At 37.8% G+C, this 25,267-nt stretch overlaps 1 protein-coding gene across 3 annotated transcripts in view; it reads right to left on the bottom strand.

Annotated features, from left to right (window-relative positions):
* Positions 1-7,667: 7,667 nt before the first annotated feature.
* LINGO2 (leucine rich repeat and Ig domain containing 2) overlaps positions 7,668-25,267 on the bottom strand; it is a 1,188,155-nt gene continuing 1,170,555 nt past the window's right edge. For all 3 annotated transcript variants that reach the window (XM_037020664.2, XM_073228406.1, XM_037020663.2), the window contains one exon: positions 7,668-10,095. In XM_037020664.2, the coding sequence (XP_036876559.1) occupies positions 8,241-10,061 (1,821 nt within the window). In that variant the 5' untranslated portion in view covers positions 10,062-10,095 and the 3' untranslated portion in view covers positions 7,668-8,240. The remainder of the gene's footprint in view (positions 10,096-25,267) is intronic.

The following is a 25,267-nucleotide window of genomic DNA, read 5'->3' as shown; positions in this document are numbered from 1 at the left end:
GTTTTCAATTTTCTTCTTAAGTTGGCCTTATTTCACATTAATCTTCGTGAGCTGGGTTTTAGGCCTGACAATGAGGTAATTAGGAAAAGAATCCTGGGTCCTATAATAAACTTATCTGGCTTAAAGAGAGTGCACAGACACTCAGAACTTTTATTTCAACCATACTCAAATGACACAGAAATATTAACAGCAAGCTAGATGGAGCAGAATGCTCAGGACCGAGGAGAACGAGAGGGAAAAACACAACAAAAATAACCTTCCAGAAACACAAAACTATGGTGGGCTTCTAAATTTATGAAGCAACACATCGCCAGAATGTCTTCATAAGTATGGAGCCAGAAGCTAGGCTGAGTTAAACATATGTTTAGCTTTCATTTAAAAATTGACTTCATTATTTTTCTTCTTGTTCTGAAGAACAAGCCCTGAAGTATCGGAACCATCTTCTCCCCGATTAGTGAGTGCATTTACTGGACCACCTAACTTGTTTCATACTTATTGGCAGAGGTGTATACTCAACACATTCAAAATTGAGGTCAAGGAAAATTTGTTTTAGTCCTGCTAGTTTAATAGTGTGAAAGGAAAGCCCACTGTCAGAGATGTGACTCTTACCCGCACAGCTCTGGCAATACCAGGAAGTCCTCAGGGAGAAGCAGATCCCTCTCAGGTGGCAAGCTCAACAATAGCAAAGGGGCCCTTTGTGAATTTCTTGCTAGCAGTTTCCGAATTTGAATATTTGCTCCTGCCTGGAGGTGAAGCCAGGACTTCCTTGTCACTTATCAACGTGGCTTCTAGGCACCATTCCTGTCAGCTCAGTGCCTCCTTCTCTGCTTCTTTTCTCTTCACTGGAAGGCATCTAACAAGCTACATGGGGACTGAAGATGACACCACAGGATGACTGCTATCAGAGCACAGCTCGCTAAAGCTCACTGCCTTAAGTACCAAAGGTAAGGAGGGAGAGCCTTCACTTTAAGTGGATAGATTGTACAAGGGTAATTTTTATATTTTCAATTCTTTTCCTCTTCAACATCAGACAACCTTCTTTTCCCCTTGTTAGCAATTTGCCTAAAGACGAGAAAAAATGGTTTTCTCTTTTTAATTTTTTGTGCCCTCTGACCTTACACGAAATGCCTTGAATCACTGGTAGTTGGCTGAGTGGAAGTGCACAAAAACCACGTGACTATGTTATATGAATGGCATGCTGAACCCTTCAGTTCTTGCTCAGATATATTCCATGCCTAAAGTCATGCCCATCGCTGGCCCATGTTAGCAAAACAAATGAATTTGGGATAATTTTGCAAGTGATACAAAATATATCTTCACTAAAGTGGAATATTTTTATAGTGTGGTTGAAATAACCTCGATGTGGATATCCAGCAGGTCGAGCCCTGGCGCTGAGGTAATTTCGCATAGAAGACTGGTAGCCTGGCCTCAGGGCTCTCCCCACGTCACTCAGGACGTGCTGCCTCTCTGGCTGGAGATGCTTTGTAGATTATTTGAGCTAATAACAGTGCTAAAGATATTTAAGTAACTTCATGCACCCTGTAAGGCTCATATAACCTACCTCTCTCAATAAGGAAATATTTTCTGATGACTCCAATTGTCTTTTATTACATTTCATTTCTTGATAATACCCCAATGGATTTGACTGAGATGTCAGATGCTTAAGCCCTTTACATCAGTAAAGAAAACATTTTAACTTATTTTACATGTTAAAATAAGTTAACTTGTTTTTACATGTTAAAAAAAACAAAACATGCCCACAACAATAAATCCGTAACAGTCAGTGAGACTCAAACTTAAATTAAGATGACTTTTGTCATTAGCACTAATTTTTTAAGAACGAAAACAAGCTATCAGGCACTAAAAAAAAATTTGTAGGTCATTGGTTAGCAGCTTCCAATCATGGGATGTTCCCACAATAAGATTTGGATAAAAGACCTTAAAGAAAAACACAGACACACATTGTTTCTTTTTTTTTTCCTTTCTCCTGCTCAAGCTCATCAACTTTAAAACAGTTACATTTAAACACTTACAAAAAAATAATCAAGCCACCCTCCCCTACACATTTATATATGTATATATAAACAATAGCTTTTAAAATTATGATTTGGGGCATTCCATAGTATATGGTAAAAAAAAAGTAAGACAACTGACTTGCATTTCAAGCAATCTACTTGTGTATGGTACACCCGATTTCATAACTGGGGGAAGAGAACATCCAAATAGCCTTTAAACAAAGTATATGTCTCAATTCCTGTCTCTCACTCTCCAGTTATAAATGTATATGAATCACTGTTTCTGGACACACATTGTTTAAAGATGGGGAGAATTTTCTTTGCAAGCCTGAATCTTCTGCTAATCATTATTTGTTGATTCTGCATTGTTGCAGATTGTATTAATTATATTCTAATGGACAGTAAACATATTAAAACAATTTTGAATAAGAGGTGTGCAACAAAATGAAGAATGTTAACATGGCGACTAAACTTCAGCTTTTCTTCTTGGTTCTTATTAAATAGGCACAGAATCTTTGATTCCGACCCATTTTCAGTATGGAATGTTATCTTTAGAGCGTTATTGGGATTAGTATAGTTAACCAATTTAGTAGGATGTACATTTGCATTTTTTTGTGTTCTAATGGCTATTTTGCATATTAAAGGTAAAGCCTTCTTAAAATATGCAGGACTCTCTTGATTATGCCAGCTCTTCTCTCATTCTGCTAAGGCTATAAATAAAGCTTCTATTTAAGGCTGGCATTATATCAACCCACCTGCTTCTAGAGGAGAGAGAGAGAAAAAAAAATCAGAATCACTCAACCTGCAGATTGCTGTCAGCTTGTGATTATGTGAATGGTAAGTCTTAACTTCTAAAGTGTTATGCGAGATAGGCTGGAGGGTTTTTTTTTTAAAGCAATTTCCAGTTTAACAATTACCCAAGAATTTCTGAGTACCAATGAAAGAAGACATCCCTGGAGAGAATATTCATTGATGAGGTGTGACAGCAGCTGGGAGGTGGCAGTGGTGAGAGAGCCTGTCAGTGTGGTGTCGGGAAAGGAGCAGGAAGGTGGGGGAATGGCAAAGCTTTCCCCTCTCTGTGGGTTGTCTCGGGGGAGCTAGAGTCCCTGCTCTTTTCTTCCTTTCCATCCAGGATGTTCTGCCCCAGATGGGGGCCAGGGGAGGGAGAGGCCGCGCTAGAGATCTTGGCAAACTGGAGAAGGGCAGTCTGGGGCACATGCAAGCTTGTTTTGATCACATTCTCCTGTTTTGAAAGAGGAACATCAGCTCCAAGCCTATTTTAGAAAAATAAACCTTTTACAAATTTCTTAATCATATTTTTTTTCCTGCAAACATTTTATTCTAGACAACATGCTGGAAAGCTCGCACCAGATAAGCAGTTTCCATTCTCTAACATTTTTTGAGAAAATATGCAGCTACATTTACTGCTCCCAACACAGACAAACCAACTTCAGATTTGAAAACCTACCATTAATTCATATAAAACATAGTTTAAATTTAGTTGGCCGCATCTTACAAATTTACTTACGGGCCCTAAGTAAAATTTTGTTAGCTCACAGCTAAATAGCGAGGCAAATCAGCTGTCAGTTTGCTATTACAGACTTAGGTCAGGAAGCTGTGGTTGTGCTGTTGCTGGAATGAGAATGAGAAGGCTCTCTTGGGAATGGCTTTTGAAGGAGGGAAAGGAAGCACCCTCTGTTGCCTAAGCAAAGCATGCAATTCTAAAATCAACAAGTCAGGTAATATTTCATTCCTCAAGGCTTTTCACACACCGAGGCAGAGTAACTCTAGAACTCCTCAATCAGAAAATAACCAAGGCTTTTAATAGAAAGGATGGAACTTCCAAAGCCAGTGGTGGAACTTCCATAACCAGGCACATGATGTATCAGTATAATGAGGAGGGTTCCTAGGACCTGATTCCAGGAATAAAGATGATAAATCTTTACCTAACTACTGAGTAGAATGAATGGTCTGGCCCCAAAAGTTTTGCCACAGAATCCAATTGGAGTAGCTCATGTGAATTATATAAACGTCACCAGTTTACAGGGAACAGAGATAAAATAGACAATAATATTTTTGATGAAAATTAATAATTTTTTTTCTTTTTCAGTTAGGAGACAACTATAAAAATTAGGAATAAAGGTAATAGAATTAAAATGGATCTAAGTATCTCCCCCCAAACCTTTCTTTAAACTCTTGATATGTCTTTTTGTCAGGTCTTAGTCTTCTAAACTGAGAATGATCTATTTTTTCTTTCCTAGAAAGCCTCAAGACATATTCTGTGTTGTTTAACAGCTTCTGAGCACAGTCTCTGAAGTTCAAACAAATGTCTTGATGTAGAGATGAAGGCAGACCCTGGAAGGGTAAGTTAATTTAGATGGAGTTCTACTCAATTTTTATTCTCCAAAATCACATCCTCTCTTTTTCACTTTCTAATATGTAAATATATTCCTACTTGAATCATGGAAAATGACAAAATTCAGGCTTCAATGCAGGTGAGATTTAAATAATCCTTTTTAAAAAAGTTATAGAAGATTGTAACTTCTGGGCTTTTCTGAGAGCTGGGGAGAGCAGAATACTTGATAGAACAATGGGAAAAATAATCCACCTAAAACACTGTAGAACAAATCCTAAGAGCCCTGTTACTACTGGGGAGTTGTTGATAAGCAAAATTTCTGAGAAACTTAAGCAAAACCAGAGATCTGAGAAATATCCTTAGGAACTAGGAAGTTCAAGTTTTGGTAATTTCTGCAGTTTACATTTTCAAACTTTGAGAATATTTGGAAAGCTCATAATTATAAATGCAATGAAAATGAAAAGAGATTTTTAAAAAGTGAGTAATGTGAGAATTTGGGAAAGTAGAAATCCCTGGCCAGGAACACATTAGGCAAAATGGCTTGGTAGTTAGCATATTCTAATAACATGTATTCAGACATCTGGGGAGATGGATCAGGGCTCTCAGATCACTAGGGAATTTTTCCTTCCAGAAATTTAATGCCTACAGAGAATAAATCCTTCTCTGAAAATGCTTACTATACAGATACAGAAAACTGGTCAACCCGGATCTAAATGCTAAGCCAAACAATTGTTTCTTTCTTAGGATACTTTGAGATAAATCCTCTGGGAAGAAAATGACTCAGAAATAACTTATTAAGGGGAAAAACTATTCTATTTGACGGTTTGAGCTGTTATTCTCTATCATGGTCCAGTTTGATGTAATAAAGAGGAAATTGGAAGCCATAGGTAAAATACCTTTGTGAAACTCCATGCTAGAGCCCAGAATCAATGGAACCCAAGATCTGCACCAACAGTGAGAATGTAGATAATTAAGTGGCCATTCAATTACCTATAAATCCATTACTATGATACTTCAGGCAGAGAGTAGCAGATTCTTCTAGAAATATCTGGTCAATATATTTTTATGATCAGATCACTTATGCACGTAGTATATTTTTTTATAATCGATTGGAGCCTATTTCAAATAGTAATTTCACTCTTATTAGAAACACTGAGCTGAGGAATACTTCAGAAGAGTACTACTTTAGTTCAGTTGACCAAACTGTGTTCTGTGGAACTTGTTTTTTTAAGATATTGACAGTGTACAATAAAAAGAAGCACTTCATGTCCAAATAAATTAGAGAAACCCTACCATAAAAAATATTAAACAGGATTCTTACTTACAGGACTTTTCAGAGGATTTATTAGCCTTTTGTATATTTTAAACTTCCAAGAGGTGGTTACAAAATGCAGCATTTTCCCATTTTAGTAGTCTATGGGGTTCTTTCTTGGAAGAATGCTTCTTAATATCTCAAATAACTATTGTTCCATGGACCAGAGTATGGAAACCTCTAGGAGAGGACAGTCACTCTTCTTCCAAAAATAATAACTACATCTTTTCATGGATAGATTAGTTTCATTTGACTAAGGTTCTTTTTGATGAAATTTTACTTTGACAGAAAATAGTAGTTAGAATCACAAAGCTCTTTTATTAATTGCTTAATGTTTCCTTATTTAATTTATTTATTGGACAGTCATAAGTACTTGCTCCATAGAATGTTGCAAAATTAAGATTAAATATTTTCAATTAACTTTGGAAGACTCTCCAATTTAAGTTCTTTTTTAAATTTGAAAGACCTCATTCCATTTGCACATAAGGTGGAATTGATAGAATTTACAAAAAATCTTGATTTGCATTGCTAGATATAAAGTAATTGCCATAAGTGAGAAACGAATTTCTAAAAGATCTGTGATAATCATCAGGGAAATCAAATGAAAAATGACTTAGAAAGATTGAAGAATTGCCTATTTATCTCATTTTCCACCTTTATAAAGGAAGAAATGCATTTAACCATGCTACTTATCCAATTGGCAAAACAATTTCTGGAACTGTAACTTCTTTATTGGGGTCAATTTAATTTCATTGAAGTTCCTCAAAATTTCAAATACTAAAAAAAGAGTCAGGTTTTTGAAGGTCAAAAACTCCCAATGTGACATGTCAGAAACAAACCTCAGACACCTCATGCTCCAGCTTACACCTGTCCAAATGGGGTCATTTTCAGGTGCCTCTCAAAATGTGTAAAGTATAGAAATTTCCTACTCTTCCTATGCTGATTAAGTATATCACATTTCATGAAAACTCTATATTCAGTGCTTTCTCAGATTATACAAATATATGCCTTGAAAGCCATTCATTCAATATTTAGTCAATGAAATTGTCTCATTTGAACCAGATCACTGGTGGTAAAGGCATGAGGCCATTAAAAAAAAAACTGTAGTATTTTTAACTTTGAATAACGATCATTAATACAAAATGAATTGGGCAAATTTCTGTGGATGAGAGGAGCAAAATTGTCAGATGATTTAACATACTAGTTTGTCCTCAGTAAAGGGAAAAAACCCAGTAATTTTTGATCTGCCTTGTTTCTTCTTAGCTCTGTAAAAACAAGACACAGTCCTCTTGTCTATACAAGGTAATTTGCAAAATAAAAATCAAAATCTACTTGGTCAGGAAGCAGGGAGAAATGCTGAAGTTGCTCATTCAAGGTAATACTGTGTGTACAGACTGAATAGACAACACTGGAGTGGCAGTAGCTAGATGTTTCCTTAGACTAGCAGCCGTGCAGCCTTCAGACAGCTTTTGAACAGACCCTTGGTTGCATTAACCTCATGTTATGCATGGGTTACCCTGGTAAGTGCTGGCATCTAACAACTCCTTATTCAGAGAGCTTTTGAACTTCCGAATGTTTGAACTCAGCTACAAGGTGAATCTTACCCTATGAGTATACATAACAATTAACCCATTAGTAACAACTGATGAAAGTAAAATAAAGTTGTGGTTAAACAGACCATTTTCATCACTAACACCTACCTTCCATTTTACAGGGTCAGCTAGGGGCACACCACCTTCTGGAGAAACCAAAGGCTTTGTTACAGTACACTGGTCCAGTGTGATATCACAAGTATAAAAAATATTCCATTCTGTATCAAAACTAGGCACATGCCTTTATTTATAGTCACAGAATTAACAGAGTTGAGCAGTTTTGCCTCGGGTCCTGTTTCGGGCATCCTACATCAGACAAACGCATCTTTTCACCATATCTGCGCTCCTACCTCCAGGGATCATCTGTATGTGAAGGAAGATGAACCACACTTGGGTCTTAGTGGTGAGTAACTAAAAGCACAACCTCTCATTCATATTGCTTTAAAACATATACAGCATATATGTTTCAAAAAAAAGAGTAAAGAATATATTGATTTCTTTGTGGTGTAGAACCAACAATATGGTATGATGCAAGGCTTTAACAAATGATAATCATAGATACAAATTTTTCTGTAGAGTATGTTTTAGACAAATGTGTCTTTTTAATATGGAAATCCTACATTGTAGGTGTTCCTTTTTATTTCTTTTGTTTTTGCAGTGGTAGAAAATGTTGAATAACTTGTCCATGAGCACAAGCCAAAGGTTCAGGTTCATTACTGAGATCCCCAGAATGCCAATATTTGCAATGCAAACGATTAGTATCCCACTGTGAGGGCTCTGACACAGGCCTGCCTGCCTCTAGGTGGTGTGGAGCGGCTCTGCAAGAAGTCCTCCTGCTTCCGTGGACCCTGCTTTGACACAGGGCAGCTGCCCTAAGCTGCCTCTTCACCTAGTGCTTTCCTGGGCCAGGCCATCACACTGGTTACCAACAATGACACAGGAACACTAGTGTGAGTGGCAGACCTTTAGATCATTTTCATGTTGAACCTTCTGGGTCCAGCCACCTCCCCTTCCACAACAGCACCATTGTTTTTTCGGGGCACATACTCAAGGTCAATGCTGTTTTTGTGCTTGCCTTTCCCTCGGCTCCACACAAAAAGGAGGAGAAAACAAAATAAAACCACTCCCAGGAATGTGAAGCAGCCCATGGCTGTAGACACCAGTATGGTTTTAAGGTCCAGGGAGAAAGTATTGGCATTAGTGCCATTGGAAATGGTGTCATTGGAATCGGTCATGTACATAGGGGTCCTGTTGGCATAAAGGAAGCGGTCTGAAGTGAATCCTTTCACAGTCAACGAGGCTGTGAAGGTGTCGTTCCCAGCAGCGTTGCTAGCGATGCAAACATACATCCCACTGTCCTGATCCTGGACAAAGCGGATTTCCAAGGTTCCATCACCCAACACGGTGGCTCTTCCATTGGACTTGGTGGTGATGAAACGCCTTCGAGGTGTCACCCAGGAGATCACAGGCTGAGGGTCTCCATCAGCACTGCATTCCAGCTGGACTGTCTGCCCTTCATCCACCAGTAGATGCTGTAACTTCTTTTCTCGGATTTTGGGTTTTTTGCAGGTAAAGTAAAAAGAAAGGGCAGTGCTGTGGAAGTCCTTGAATGACCTCTCACGAATGGTGTCTGGGCCAGCACACATGGGCTGCTGGCCGCCAAAATGCAGGGTGGGATGTCGCTGCAGGATCCAGAGGAGCCGGCAGTCACAGGCCAGGGGGTTGTTATTGATGCTCAGGACCTCCAGAGCCCGAGGGGAGGAGAAGACATTCTCTTCCAAAGTTTCCAGTAGGTTCTGAGACACATTGAGCACTCGAAGGAAGCGGAGCCCTTGGAAAGAGTGAGGCTCAATGGTGCGGAGCTGGGCCCCCACTATATGAAGCTCTTGAAGGCGGATCAGGTCAGAGAACATGCCTGCTTCAATAGTGCTGATGGGATTGTAAGAGAGATTAAGGTGGGTCAGATACACCAGGTGTTTAAGGGCAAGGAAGGGGACCGTGGACAGGTTGGTATTGGTGATGGAGAGGGATGTGAGGTTGAGACCGTAGAGGCTGTTGGCAGGCATCATATCCAGTAAAGGCCAATAGTCGATCTCTAGGTGTTTCAGGTGGAATAGTCTTTTAAAGGCATACACGGGCAGGTGGTTGATGTTGAGATGCTTCAGGTGCAGGCTGATGAGGCTGCGGAGGTGGGAGAGGGCTTCTGTTGGCACTGCTGTCAGGTTGCACTTCTCCAGGGTGAGCTGCTCCAAGCTAAGCAGCCCACTGAAGGCCCTGTGTGATATATAAACCAGATCATTATCCCCCACTTCTAGAGACTTCAGGTTATGCAGGTCCTGGAACATGTAGTCCAGTAAAATGACAATCTTATTCTCACTAATGTCAAGCTTGGTGAGGTTGGAGAGCCCTGTGAACACCCCCAAAGGGACCAACTTCAGACGATTGCCTTTTAGGCGGAGGGAACGAAGGTTAAAGAGATTGTTAAAGGCTCCTGGCTCCACATTGGCAATGATGTTGTCACTCAAATCTATCTCTTCCAGCAGAGGATATGATATGAATTCTTCAGGGTTGACACTCTTTAACCTGTTCTTGCTGAGGTCCAAAATCTTGGTCTCGATGGGAACGCCCTCTGGGATGGCGATCAGACGCCGTCGGTGGCAGCTGACGGACTTGTTCTGGGCAGAGCACTCGCAGCGAGCTGGGCAGCCAGCGGTGGGCGCCATGAACACTAACACCACAGTCAGACCCAGGAGCGGCTGCCAACAGGATCCGGCCGGGTGAAGCATGACTCCGCCTCTGAGGCTGACCTTGGTCACGGGCCTGGGGGACAGGGGACGGAAGGGAGCAAGGAAGACAAGCTGAGTTAGGATCTGGCTAGAGAGACATACACATTAGGCAGCAAGTAAAATGGAGAGGACCCAGGACTGGGAAGCACTGAGATCGGGTTTACACCTTGAGAGCTGCCATTATCAGCTACCTCATCTGGGAAGAATGATTTTGTCTCTCTGTGTTTCAGTTTCTTTGGCTGTAAAAGAGGGACAGTAGGGATGATGGTAGTAATAGCTTCCTAGAGCTATGACAATTTCGGTATCTGACAACTGTAAAGAGATGAATACAGTGTCTGGCGCAGACTGAGGCAAAACAGCATGCAGTTCACGAAAGGCTCTACTCTGAACTCTAATATACATGGGTATCTGGTACAGGTTCTTCTGGGGTCAGTTTGCTCTTTTTATTTTTTTAACTTCCTAAGGGGGAACCTTAGATTGTTGATTTTCGGGCCTTTCTTCTCTAATATAAGCTTAACTGCATTTCACAAATATTAATATGTATTTAAAAATGTTCTATTCAGTCTAAACAGTTTTCTACTTTGTGCTTCCTTTTTTGACTTGTGGATTGTTTAGGATTGAGTTAGTTTATTTCTAAGTCTTCAGGTCTTTTCTGGGGTTTTATTGTTCTTTAATTCTGTTCTATTTTAATTCTGTTGTGGTCAGAAAACATACTCTGCAAAATTTCAGTCTTTTGAAATCTACTGAGACTGTTCTGTGGACCCACGTATGACTGATCTTGGTGACCGTTCCATGTGTACTTGAAATAGATGTGAATTTGCTGTTTGGGGGTATAGTGGTCTACAAACTCATTAAGATTAATGTCTTTGTGGTCAGATTTGCCAAATCCTTATTTATTTTTTCCAAGACAGTCTATCAACTAGACGTGTGTGTTAAAATCTCCACCTATGAGTGTGGACTTGTCTGTAAGTCCCTAAGTGCTATAGAATTTTTTGTTTCATGTATTTTGAAGCCCTGATACTTAAGTGCATGTTTAATTTCTGATGTATTGAACATTTATCATTAGAAAGAGTCCATCTTTCTCTAGAAAAACTTCGTCATTTTGAATGATTAATATAGAAATTCTAGCTTTCTTAAGTTTAATGTTTTCATGATATATTTTTCCATTCTTTTACTTTCAACATACTGTATCTTTGTAATTAAAGAGCTCCTCTTATAAACAGTACGTGGCTAGTTCTTGCTTTTGAATCAATCTGATGATCTCAGCAATCTCTGCCTTTTGTTTGAGTGTTTTGTTCATTTAACCCAAATATAATTGCTAATATGGTTGCATTGAGGAATGTCGTTTTGCTACCTGTTGTCTGTTGCTTACATATTTTGTTCTTTTCTCCTTGTCTTATTCTGTTTTAATCAATTGATTTTAGTATTGCATCCTATTCTTACTTTCTATTTACATTCTATTCATTGCTCTAGGGATTACAGAATACATCTTTAGTTTGTCACAATCAATTTAGAGTTATTGAACTGCTTCAGGTAAAATATATGGTAGCTGTGCAACAGTATATTTACATTTACAGCTCCCACCTTTGGTGGAGAGAGGGATAGTGAGTTCTAAGCAAAGAGAACACTGTGCAGAGGCATGGAAACACTCTGATCAGGGAATTACAGTATTCCAGAAGGGTCGGAACCAAAACAGGAGAGAAAAAAGGCTGAAGAGGTAATTAGGGAATGATTTACAAGGGACTTGTAAACTGTGATATGCTGCTGGCACTTCACCCTGAGGGCAATGGCAAGCTATTAAAATGTTTTATGCAAAAGAGTAATATGATGAGATTTACATTTTGGGAAGATTAATCTGACTGCAACATGACAAACAGACTTGCAAGAGGGAAAAACTGGAGAGTCGGAAAGCTGTATGAATCCAAACTGGAATCAAAGTGGACACATCAGGCCCCAGGAGCAGGCATAGGTGTATGGACAGAGGGGCTCTGAAGCAGAATAGATACGGTTTAGTTATGGATGGCTGTGAGGGACACAGGAGAGGATGAGGCAGAGATGACTGCAAGCCTTTGTCAATCAGAGGGAGCCTCCTGTCAGTCGTGAGAAGGCAAGCCTGGGAACAGGAGGAGGAGGGGGCGTTCCTGCCATCACTGGGCCCAGAGGTGTGGGTTCCTTAGGTGGATGATTCATCCTCTGCTCCTTGAAAATAATATTTTTCAAATGCTTTTTAGCATTTCTTTGGTAAGGCAGGGAAAATGTGTTTTCTATTACAATTATAAGACTATTTAAGTTCAAGATAAAAGTTTTATTACTCTGTATTTGTCAGTTTATTTTGATTGCTTGGATCCCTTAACCTGGCTCTGTGTCTAACATGGAAATGACAGTATCTAATTTAATCAGCGCTGTAACTTAACCAGAAAGGAGCTAAAACTAAGATAGAGGAGGCCTAGTATTGTTTCCTTAAAATTGGTTATTTCGGTTCCAGCCAAAGCAAAGGACTGTCACAAAGAAGGATGGGCAGGTATTCGGCAGGCAGACAGCACATAAACTTGCTCCAAATCTGGCCTACCTCTCCCATGCTACTACTGTCTTTCAGGTTGGCAGAAGTAGATAATTTGGGGCCATATCACATCAAAAGTTCTTTGATGTAGTTTGCAAACTGTGTAGGAAAGTTGTGCTTTATTTTCTCATCACAGATATTTCTCAGTTTTAGTTTCGAAGGGCAAACTGCTGACTCCATTTAGTTTTCACCATCGGAAGTCTCAGAATGAAAGCTTTTTTGTCATGTCCGACTGTGACCAAGGTTTGACAAGATGAACTTTGTTTCTTTAAGAATGAAGCAGGAAACTAAAATCAGTAGGGAGCGGACTAGGCCCGTTCCATTAACTCTGATCAAAGGGACTCTCAGACACAATGATTAATACCTTTTTAAACCTAGTGTGTGAAGTTGGCTATGTTCATACTTAAAATTTTTATGTGCCAGGTATTTATTTTACAGCTTGTTCTATTAATATAAGAATATAAACAAAAACATCAGAAAATGAATTTATAGAAGCAATATAGAAGACTAGAAATAGTGAGTATTTGGACTAAGAAATACCTGGCTCAAAGTCTGAGATTGACATTTCTTAGCTTTGGGACATGGGTAGGCTCATAACCTTTATGATTCTCATCATCTCCTCTGTTAATTTGTGAAATAGTTACCATTATAACTTTTTATGGGATAATGGTTTGTTGAAGCAATACCCATTAGAACAGAAAGCATGTCAAACAAAGACATGGATTTCCTATGTGGACAGATTAGTATACCAGAGAAGGAGGTCCTCAAACCGATGATAGAGTGAGTAATAAGGAGAAACAGATTGGTAGCATGGAAGAAGGGAAATGGACCATTCCAAACTGCCATCATTTTTAAAAGCACAAATAAGAAAGGAAAGAGGTGATAGTTGTTGCAAGTTATTTAAAAATAAAGTTTAGAAGAGAAACAGCTGCTTTGATGGATGATAAGATAATGATAAATGGCTAGTCTGGAAATTCTATGATTAATTTTTTGACTGGCAACTGAACACTAAATGGATAGCACAGAAATCTCTTTAAACTTTCACACTAGCTACTGATAGAATTTTTTTTCAATAATGCTATTTCTCGAATGGAGAGAAGGATTTAGTGAGTAAAGGTGTCCAAAATGTATGTGAGGTGATACCTTCTAGGTGCCTAGAACTGTAAATTCAGAAATACTGATGGTCTGTGCTAGAATCAGACACTGAAGAATTGTGAAAGTTGTATGAACCTAAAAACTAAGAGGAATCAATTTTAGTGTGAGCAAGTCTTGAAATGCACCAGGGTTACTGAAGTTCTTTGAAGGACCCAAGTGAATTTGAGATTGAACCCAAAGTCCCTGATCTGACAGGAAACATTGGATTAGAACTTCCTTCTATGTGATCTCCAGTGACCCCCTAAAGCATTGTATTTTTACCTGTTTCTCTTTACTCATTTCTGGTAGGGAAGAAATGGAACCATTCACTATTGACGCTCAACCTGAAGAGTATTCAGGGAGGAAATGGAAACAGCCAACAATGAAAGCCAGATTTGGAGAGCACCTGTCTAATTTTTCATTACAAGGTAATACTTTTTAAATAAAACTTTCAAATGTAATTACTGAGTGGTTTATATAGGTAGGAAACAGTTACCCACCATTGTGTATAAATCTTTCAAACATCCATATGCAGCTTACCAATTCTATAAGTAACTGAAGATGACATTTTGGTCTCTAGTTACTTAAATAGAGATTGTTAGATACTTGCAACAATCATTTGGTTCGAATATACAACCACAGTGTGAGATTCTGTATTTGATTAGCAGTTAATATGATTTAATGCAATGAAATTGATATAAAATGGTCATAAAACTTAAAGTTGAACAAGCAGGACTCAGATATAATTTATTCAGGAGAGGTAAGAAAATCAGGAACTTTCTTATTTAAAATGAACTATCGTAGATAACTTAGTGTCCTATGGGACTGGCAGATTTTAAAACTGATTTCCTTGTATGGGACAATTTCTGGGGCCCTTTGGTACCCACAATAAAGGGATACCTCATATGTAGTTCCCTTGACCTGGATGAGTGTATCTTTATTCTTGCTTGTTGACTAGTGCTGGGAATATTTACCTCCAGCTAGTGTTTGCTGAAACCCTGTTACCCTCCTGTGTGGTGTTGGAAGGACCTAGCACGGTTGCGCTACTGGCTGACAAGGGTGTTGCCTTCATTAGGCCTGGGGAAAACTCGTTTGCCTAGAAAAATCCTATCAGTGCAGAACAACCCTCAGACAGCAGCACCTGCCTGTACTCTGCCATTAGAGGCTATCTAGCTGAATATTTTTTCTCTAGATTTCCCAGGAAGAAGTCAGACAGAAGTCATGAGGTACCCTTAACTACAGTGGAATACTATGAAGGATTCCCCACGTTCTGTTGCAGGACTCACCTCGTGACTTTAGCAGAGAGGGGAAGTACCCTTCTTGCTTGCTGAATCATTTGCTTAAAGTTATATGGCCCTAGTCAGTAATGGAGCCAGTATTTCTATGCAGGACTTTTTTCACTTCAAAGGCAGAGCTCATAAGCTTTATACCCTGTACTTCTTCCATCCTTTCTCATATATTATCACTAAATGATAGCAACTATAACTATTTAGGTAAATTTTTTTTCTGTAGTAATGCTTCCTTTTAAAAATAAAAGCATAAAATTTCCCCACCTTCCCTCTGGACTATGCTTTTGGTAGCTTTTTGTCATAGCGCTCAATCCACTTTCCACTGCACTGTATCTATTTCAAAACGTAAGTTCATTTTGTATTCAAGTGACTGGTAAACAATTAGCAAAACTTGTCCTAAGTCCTTAATTAATAGTTTTGGTTTAATCTTTCCTCAAAATGGAGAGCCCTCTGTTCTTGTGTGTATTTTAATCTCTTTGAAATGGAGATTATTTGCTCTTCAACAGTTATGAGTCTCCTTTTGGCCTACATAGGATTATGAATACCTGGACATACAGAATATATGCATTCTACTTAAAGATGACAGTGGTTTTCTGTCTTGCTTAGAGGTCTGTCTCTTTGAAATTAAAGGGTAGTTGGTTTAAGATGCCAATGGCCTCAAAAATGTGATACACAATGTTCCTAATCTGTAAGGCTGTACACGGTAAAGGCTAAGAGCATAGATTTGTAACAACAAAAATGTCTTTAAATGTTAATGCTCTCTTATTCTCAGTTTTCTTATCTTGGGAATAACAATAACTATCCTACAGGGTTACTGTGAGGATAAAATGTAATAGTGTATATAAAATCAGAGTTCCATAGATGTTATTAGCTATTATTATTATTACTTAGAGAAAGGGAAATATTGCAAATGATGTCTCTTGGACATAAAACCTGTCAGTTGAAGGGAGTTCTTAAAAACCTTTCCTGATGTAAATAGTCACCTCCAGGAATAGGTAATCTGGAGGCACTGGATTAGTCTATTAATGTAGATTTTAAGGCCTATTTGAATATCTCATTACAAGTAAGAAAGCTGAAATAACCACAACCGAGGGCAGAAATTCCTGCTAATAATCCTTTAAATCCTGCTGAAGATGGAGTCAGGAAAAGCTATGAAATATGTACCTCATATTGGTGTCAAAAAAGAAAAAAGAAAAGTTGTCTGCCTTCCTGTGGTAACTGCTTAGTCCTCAAGATCCACTCAGGCCAATCTCTGTGAAATGTGTGACCACAGAGGCCCACTACTTTTCTTTCATAAGATTATTAAATTTTACTTGGAAAATAAGATTAAATGGAGAAGAATTCTGTTAAGTAGTTTCCCCTTCAGATTCCTGAATTTTATCTATTCTATGAAAAACTGGACTCTCTGAAGTGTGGGTACTCATGAATGACAGGGAATCTCTCTGGAGATAACCTGATTTTAATTAGTTGGTGCTGAAGGCACCTAGGTATTTTAGCTTTTTTCTTGTTTAAAGCTGTTCAGACAAGATAGCTGGCTTAAATCTCATCTGGAACACTCTGGAAATGAACAAATATATAAATTTCTGCTGGCTTTTATAACAAATAAATCCTGAAATCTCAGTGCTTTAACCCAGTAGTTTATTAGAACACTGAGGGACTTGTGCCTATGTATTTTCTGAATCCCCAGTCTTCTAGATTTTTCAAGTCCTTTCCATTCCATATGGAGGAGGACAAAGAGGATTATGGGTAAGAGTTTTTTCATTAACCAGACCTGACAACAGCATTTGTAATTTTGGTTCATATTTCATTAGCCAGAACTCAGTCATGTGGTCACACTTAACTGCATGGGAGGCTGGGAAATGTAGTTTAGCTACCTGCCTATGTATATGTTTTCAACTGAAAGAAATAAAGATATGATTTCTGTTCCCTCATTAGAAATAACTCAATTGAAAGAAAGAAGAATATTCATTAATACTCTCTATAGTAACTGAGGCCAACCAATTAAGATGAAAAAAGCCCAAAACAGCACTGAGACAGAAGGCAGAAGGGAGTGGTGGAATGTTGAGAGTTTTGACAGGCTTGAGAGAAGGTCCCCATTCCAGCGTTTGTTAGATATTTGACTCTGTCATACTGCTCTTACAGAATTCTGAGAAATGAAATGTAAAAAATGAAAAAGTCTCTAATGTGTTTCCCAAAGTGTAGATGCATTCCAATCTGATTTTAGGAGATAAAAAATGTTTAGTAACCCTGAATTAGTTATTCCCTTTAAATTTACTGTTAATCCTCTGATTACAATGAGAAAGACTCAGTTGTAACATCTTTCTAACCTTGGTCATTTTTCCAAATGGAGAGGTCTCTTTCAGAGCCTTGGAAGATAAGAAATTGTAGCTAGAACATAACACTCTCTTATTTGCACCGTATAAATTACTTTCCATTCAAAAATCATACAGCAAATTTTTAGTTTTAGGATATTTCTGTTTTAAAAAATGAGTTAATTTAAAATATAGCAAGTAAATATAGGGTGGGTGACACAGATTCAACAAAAGTCCTGACAGTGGTAACAAAGGACTGACATTTGGAAACATTGGGCAACTACTGTTACTATCACCTGTCAATGAAACGTTACTCCTTGCTTCCCTCCAGGTACTGTGCTGAGCACAGGAGCGCTGTCCTCCACCTTCTCTCAGGACACAAAAGAGGCGATATGAAGCACATCTATACATGCAAAGAGCTACTTCACAGATCAGGTAGGCTTACCACTATGACTTGAGCCCTTTCTTTCCCACTAATTTATTCTACACTTAGGGTTTGGGGCTACCATGGTTGAGAACTGCCATTCCAGGAAGCACGCACAGAGGAGCCAACCCCAATGAGCACAGATTCTAGGGAAGCAGATAAGGTGTGTACATACATAATACAGGTGAGGAAATCATAAGGCAGCGATCGAGCATTGCAATATTCACAGGAAAGATAGAAATAGTTATCAAAAAGGGGATTTGACTTCTGCCCCAACTTTATAACATGGTCAGTTAAAGAACTGATGAAAGGTAAAGTGGGTCAGATCTTTATACTAGCTATCCACTTGCACAGAGGTGTACTGTGATTGAATTTTAAAGGTTTTTATTACATTTTTCTGCTGTTTTGTTCAAACTGAGTATATAACATAATGCAGATTTAAAGCAACAAAAAACAGAATGTATAAAGAAATATACCAAAATGTTAAGTGTTAGAATAAATACCCCACTACTTGTAGCACAATTGTTTGTTTGAGGCACAAAGGTATTTTTTCCCTTAATTATATTCATAATATAAATACAAATTTTTATCTATTTTCACTTAGCGTTTTTCATATAAAAATCTTCCAAGTTATTAAATATCTTCTTTAACCATACTTTTAATTTCTACATAATAGTCCACTTAAAGGAGGTGATACACAGATAATGTGATTTCTCCATGACTGGACATTGTTTTATGAAATATTTCAATGTATGAAATAATGTACTAAAATGCATCTTTGATATTTAGTTATAATTTGATTCCATTTTGGGAAAATTCCATTAATTTATTAATGTTTATTGGACAAGTTTCCTTTCTAGACTATTAACTGAGAACAAGAATTGCACTTACTCATCTCTATGTCCCCAGCCCTGCCTGGCACATAAAGTACCTAGTTTATATGTATTGAACTGAATATACTTTCTTCTTTTATAGTTCCCCACTCTTTGTTGGAGAGTTTAAGTTCATACCTATGTGTTTCCTTGGAGATTATATATACAATGTGTATATACATTATTAAGTGAAAGTATACACATTAACTTAAAAGGGATAACAATATCCTCAATTCAGTGTTATTAAACACACACACACACACACACTAGGGAAGCCTATATATATTTGCCAGTTTATCTGTATTTTGGTAAACATTCCTAGAATCATAGAGAATCACATTATCTTAAATATTATATTTACCTTCATACAATATCCATGCTAATTATCCTCATCTAGATAAATTATCTTGAAAGAAAAACCAATAAATGGCTCAGCAAACTGAGACTTTCACAACTAAAGATGAAGGTAAGAAATCATAAGGTACAAATGAGCTCAGAGACAATATAAAGCAGCTTACATAAACAAATTATTGCAGTTCCAACTTTGTTTTATGGAAAATAATGTCATTTAAGGTTTTAGCTGAGCCACTTCAGGGGTATGATTCATAGGTTATATTTATGTGAAACCTTATTTGAGTATTTAAAACCATGTGAAATCCTAGTTTGGTTTTCAGATAAAAAAACTGTGATTTAAACTAGGCCTATTAGTACCTAATAATGTGTGGCCAAAAACAGGGGCCATATTAACTAGCAATTTCTGGTACAAATTATTTATAAGCCTTATTAAGTATCTTCCCATATTATATTTTAAAATAATAATAAAACATATGACATGCTTGTGTTATATCCATTACATTATTCAGCCCTCAAAACCTTCTCCTCTTAAATAAGAACTGACTGTTCTTGTTACCATTTTACAGATGGGAAAACTGAGTCTCTACATTAGATTTACTTGTACAAGGTCATGGACAAAGAAGTGGTAAAAGTAGGATTTAAACTAAGGTCTTTCTGGCTCTAAAGCCCTAGTTACTCTGGTAAAAACAACCCTCCGTGATAGGTATACTATTTTCCTATCTGCTTAACAGAATATGCAATTGAGGCTTAGGGAGGTAAGAGCAACTAGAACAAGGCCTTTCACTTAGTAAGGGGCAGGGCTAGGATTCAAACCCAGGTCTGTCATTAACTCCATAGCCTTGCTGAACTTCCTCTATCCATCTTCGCAAAATACAGACTCTGATGGCAGGGGAACAAAGAACTTTCTCTCAACATATTTTATAAGCTAAGCAAAATTAAATTACATAATTTATTGGTTTTTGTTTTATTAAGGTCTCTTAATGTTGTATGGATATTGCCTGTCCTCAATATAGCAAAACCCAAGGTGGGAGGGAGGTATTTTTGTGTGCATTCTGCTGATCTAGGTTTTCTACAGGTAGACCAAAGAATAGACCGCCCAAACCAGAACACTTCTGGTAAAGGGTGGGCACCATTCATAATCATTCTGGGCAACAGGTGAAAAGCACAAAGTGTCCCAGGCCAACACAGATAGGTGGCCACTATCATGGGAACATTTCTCTCGTGATAACCAGAGTCTGATTTTTCCCTTGGGTTCAGCGGTTCTGCTATAGTGATTCTTCTCTTTGATGCTATCTCAAAGTGAAGTGAATACTTTCAGTGTAAATCTTAGGGAAAACTTTTCTAAGTTCAAGTAAGAGGTCTGGGGTTAGAATTGAGCAAATTCTGCCTTTTGGGGGCTGTGGTGCTATCTTTACAGCCAGAGGTCTGTGACAGCAAGGACTTTGCATTTCAACCCTAAGTAAACAATATTGATTTTTGGGTTCATATTTTGCTGTGGGAAGGTACTTATGAATTCTGTTAATCCCTGATATGTTGCCTTAGACTCTCAAGCCTTGTTCTCTAGTGTGAGAACTTCTATACAGTGGACTGCACTGTTTCAATATCAATGGTGTTATAATTGGAGGCTAAGTTCATGCTCAAGACTTGGATTCAGCAACCAGTTATCAAGAAATCTTAGATACTGTGTATGCCATGGAAACATAGACACAACCATGAAGATAGATAACATGTGAAGAGAATAGGAAGTTTGGGACAGTCCTATCTAGTTCCCTTGCCAGTCTTTGCAAGTGGTGATAACTATGTTAATCGTGGTGCATAGTCTCAGCCCCAGTTTCCTCATGTCAAGGTTAATAGCAGTATCTTTCAGCTGCTTGTTGAGATTTTTAAATGATTTCAAGGGCACAAAGTGGTTGGCCTGTAGGAAGCCCTTAGCAAATCTTGGTTCTCTCTCTTAAAATAGCAGAGTCTCTCGCCAAGCTCTATACATGCATAATTGTATTTTTCACATCAATTATATAAAAAGTCACCGTCTCTGTCTTCCTTTCCTTTTGCCGTTTTCCTGTCCTTTGTCCTTCACCTTTCCTCCTCATACTGCCTTCCCTCTTCTCTCCCTTCCCCTCTAATTCAACAAAGACTTAAGGTGGCTAAAATATTATAAAATGTATATAGTACACATGAAAAACAACTTCACCAAATTAGAAATTTGACCTTTTAAAAGTTAATCATTAGCAAAATGATTAGCCATTTAATTAAGCATAAATCAAGTTTGTTTATAAGGACTTTGGGGAAGGCTCTCAGTGACCCCACCTCTTATAAAGCTAACACTTCTAGAATGTGCAAACTGATAACATTTTTCATCTGGAGAATAATATTAACTTTAAATAAAATGCTCTTCAAAGTTTTTTCCTTAAAACCAAATAAAAAATATCACAGTGTGTAAATATTGAAGTCCCTTACTATCCTTCAGTGGAAACTTGTGCATTAGTATTCATGTTTGTTTTTATTCTTTTCTTTGACCCTCTTACAGCCTTCAATAATGAGTTCTGGACTGGAACCAAAGTCACAGAAGGATTTATAAAAAAAAAAGGAATGAAGGTATGTAGGTATGTAGGTAAAAGAAAGAGGGGAAGAAGCAGCAGCATTCTCTCTTGTCTTGGTTTAGGAGACAGGGCATCTAAGGATTTATTGTATGAATTTGATTTTTCAGTACTTTTTAAGCATCAGCAGCTGGGTTCTGGTAATTGAACACTGATTACTGCATAAGGAAGTGAAAAATAGAAGTTAATTAGATAAAATTGTCTGACGAGAACAGCAGCGTTTGGGAAACCTGGGGCATAAGAAAGACTTCCTCCAAGTTTAACAAGAGAAAGTTTACCCTTCTCATCCCAAACCTCCTCTCCCTAGCTGCTCTCTCAAAAATCTTCCTAAAAATCCTCTAACGACCTCTGTCACAAACAAGTCACTGCACCACAGAACAGGGTCTGGGATAACACTTGACCCAGACAGTGGTGGGAACCTTGTGAGTTCAACATGGCTTACCACCAATCCTAGATCTTCTTACCAGTGAGGCCAATTTAAAGGATAAAAGGCTTTACTGTCATTTTCATGCAAGTGGACATTTTGGGGTACTCCAGATGAGAGAGTTGGCTATGTATGTTCTGGACCTGAGAGGATGAGGGTCCCAGGTCACCATGGCAGGGATTCAGGAGAAAGGCTGACCTTCCTGCAGTCCTCAGCGAGGAGCACGGCTCCCACTGAAGGTCCTTTACTTCTCTGCCCTCTTTTATCAGGAGTTTAGAGAAAGCTTTAGAGACAGGTCTTTAGAGAAAGCTTTTGGGTGTTTTTGAGTACTGGGGGATCGGCGTAGTTTAGTAGAACAGTAGGAATGTGTGAAACCTAGGACGGAGTCACCAAAGGCCCTTAGCTACTATTGGGATAATGTGAAAGCCCTTGAAACCCCAAGCCATCTGCACAATGCTAGTCGCCACGACTCCACATTGCCACACGGTGTCAGAGTTTTATTCAGGGATTATCATAGCAGTAAAAGTTCCCAGGGTAAAAGCACTATTCTAATTACTGACTGGAATTTTTGGCCATCAACAACTGGGCTTTTACAAACAGGGAGTAAGAAATTAAAATACCATTAAACACATATAATTTATTCAAAAGTTGAAAGTGCAGCCATTACTAAGGTGAGAAAAAATATTTTTTGCTTACTACTTTAGAAAGGGCCTATAGGGAAAATGTATAAATAATCTTAACCTAATTGTTTAGAGAATTCCAAGTCTATTTAATGCTAGAAAATTCCAAAATGTGACTTGGTTTTAGGAAACACTTGCTACTACAGTCAAAGGCAGGAGATTTAGAAATACTATGCTAACTTAAACCTGCCCCAGATACACTCCACATTGCTCATTCTGTTGCTAGAGGAGTTATTAAAAATCTAGACTTCTGATTTGCATTCTAGGTAGGGCTATCAGAGTAAGGACTTGGGGCACCTTTTCCTCATCATGTATTTAGCTTTAGGGCTTTGACTACAGAAATAATTATTTAGATACTTAATAGCAGAGGGATGAGAGATAAATTCTGTGTCTAATCTACATTTTTGGTTACTGGCAAGAATACATGATTAAAGTTAAAAAGTCAATGCTGTGATTAACATTCTATTTAATAATGTTTCAGTCTTAGTAATGTACTACTTTAAATATCTTTCTTTTTAAAAGTCCCTATTAAGGAAAATGTCTGTATTTGATTTGGGATACAAGACTTATTGGAATAGTGGTTTGCTGGTGTTTAATAACCAGTTCTCCAAAGGAACAAAAAAGCCCTTTTTGAGTTTTTTGCTGATTTCCATGGAGTAAATACTGCCACCATGGCCAATTTCTACCTGATGACATTATATCAGGATGTATATAAAATACGTGGAAAAATTAAAAACTGGCTCATGCAAAGCTGGTACAAGTTGGATTCAACCCACACAGTAATTGGACCCCACTGATTGAGTTAAATAACTCCATGTATATTAACTAGGGCAATATTTTATGTATTATATACAAACTTCTGATCACATAATGTGGTGGCAAATCTGTATTTTTAAAAATGTGTTAATGGGTACAAAATACTGGTATGCCTCATTTTACAAAACTAATTTGCATGTCTCAAAATGAAAATTTCTTCTGTTACAAAAAATACATATTTATCTTTTATATTACTCTATAGCTCAAATGTGAAATGTAGTAAGTGAGAGATGCTGTAAATCATACTTGGTTCTGATGATTTGAAAGCAAGGCCTTGTCTTGAGGACTGGAAGGCAGCACACACTGATTGTTAAGCCTGTGGGTTCAGGGAGTCGGGCTGGTTCTATCATTTACTACCTGAATGAATGAAGTTGGGGATATTACTTGTCTACTTCAATTTTCCTTCTGTTAAATGGAATAAATAATAGTATCTATGTCATAGAATTGTTGCAGGCTTAACATGCTTGGAACAATGCCTGCAACCTAGTAAGGACAACATATGGCTTTTTTATTGACCATTTTATAACTTATTATGGGAAGGCACTTAACTTGAGCTATAAGTGTAGAACTTAGTAAATATTGCCTTAGAATAGTGGTTCTCAAAGTCCAGTGATGTGTGTTTAACAAGCCCAGCAGATAATTCTGATGCACGGTCAAGTGTGAGAACCACAGTTTGACATCATTATCACAAACATACATTAAAAGGATCATTATAACCAAGTAAGATTTCTTCCATGGATGGTTCAATGTCCACAAATCAATCAATGTGATCTACCACATTAACAAAAGGAAGGATAAAAACCCTATGGTCATCTCAATAGATTCTGAAAAAGCACTTGACAAAGTTCAACACCCATTCATGCTAAAAACTCTCAACAAAATATAATAAATTTCAACATAATAAAGGCCATATATGACAGACCCACAGTTGACATCATACTCAATGGTGTAAACTTGAAAGCTTTTCCTCTAAGATCAGGAACAAGACAAGGATGCCCACTCTCACCACTTTTATTTAACATAGTCCTGGTGTCCTATCCACCATAATCAGACAAGATTAAGTAAAATCATCACTATTTGCAGATGACATTATATGTAGAAAACCTTAAAGATTCCACCAAAAAACTATGAGAACTAATACCTGAATTCAGCAAAGTTGCAGGATTCAAAATTAATACACAGAAGAAATCCATTTGTGTTCCTATAAGCTAACAAAGAACTAGCAGAAAGAGAAATCAGGAAAACAACTCCATTTATAGTTGCATCAAAAAGAATAAAATACCTAGGAATAAACCTAGCCAAGGAGGTGAAAGACCTATACCCTGAAAAGTACAAGACACTCATGAGAGAAATTAGACACCAATAAATCCTGTGCTCATGGATAACAAGAATTAATATTGTCAAAATGGCAATCCTGCTCAAAGCAATTTACAAATCCAATGCAATCCCTATCAAAATACCAACAGCATTTTTCAATAAACTTGAGCAAATCCTAAAATTCATATGGAACCACAAAACACCCAGATAGCCAAACCCATCCTGAGAAAAAACAACAAAGTGGGGGTATTATGTTCCCTGACTTCAAGCTATGCTACAAAGCTACAGTAGTCAAAATGGCATGGCACTAGCATAAGAACAGACCCATAGATCGACAGAATAGAGAGCCCAGAAAAAAACCCATGCCACATGGTCAATTAGTATATGACAAAGGAGACAAGAATATATACAATGGGAAGAGGTCTTT

Source organism: Manis javanica, chromosome 2 (genome assembly GCF_040802235.1).
Source record: "Manis javanica isolate MJ-LG chromosome 2, MJ_LKY, whole genome shotgun sequence".
Taxonomy (NCBI): Eukaryota; Metazoa; Chordata; class Mammalia; order Pholidota; family Manidae; genus Manis; species Manis javanica.
The sequence above is the reverse complement of the archived record's forward strand: the minus strand, read 5'-3'. Positions and strand labels throughout refer to the sequence as shown.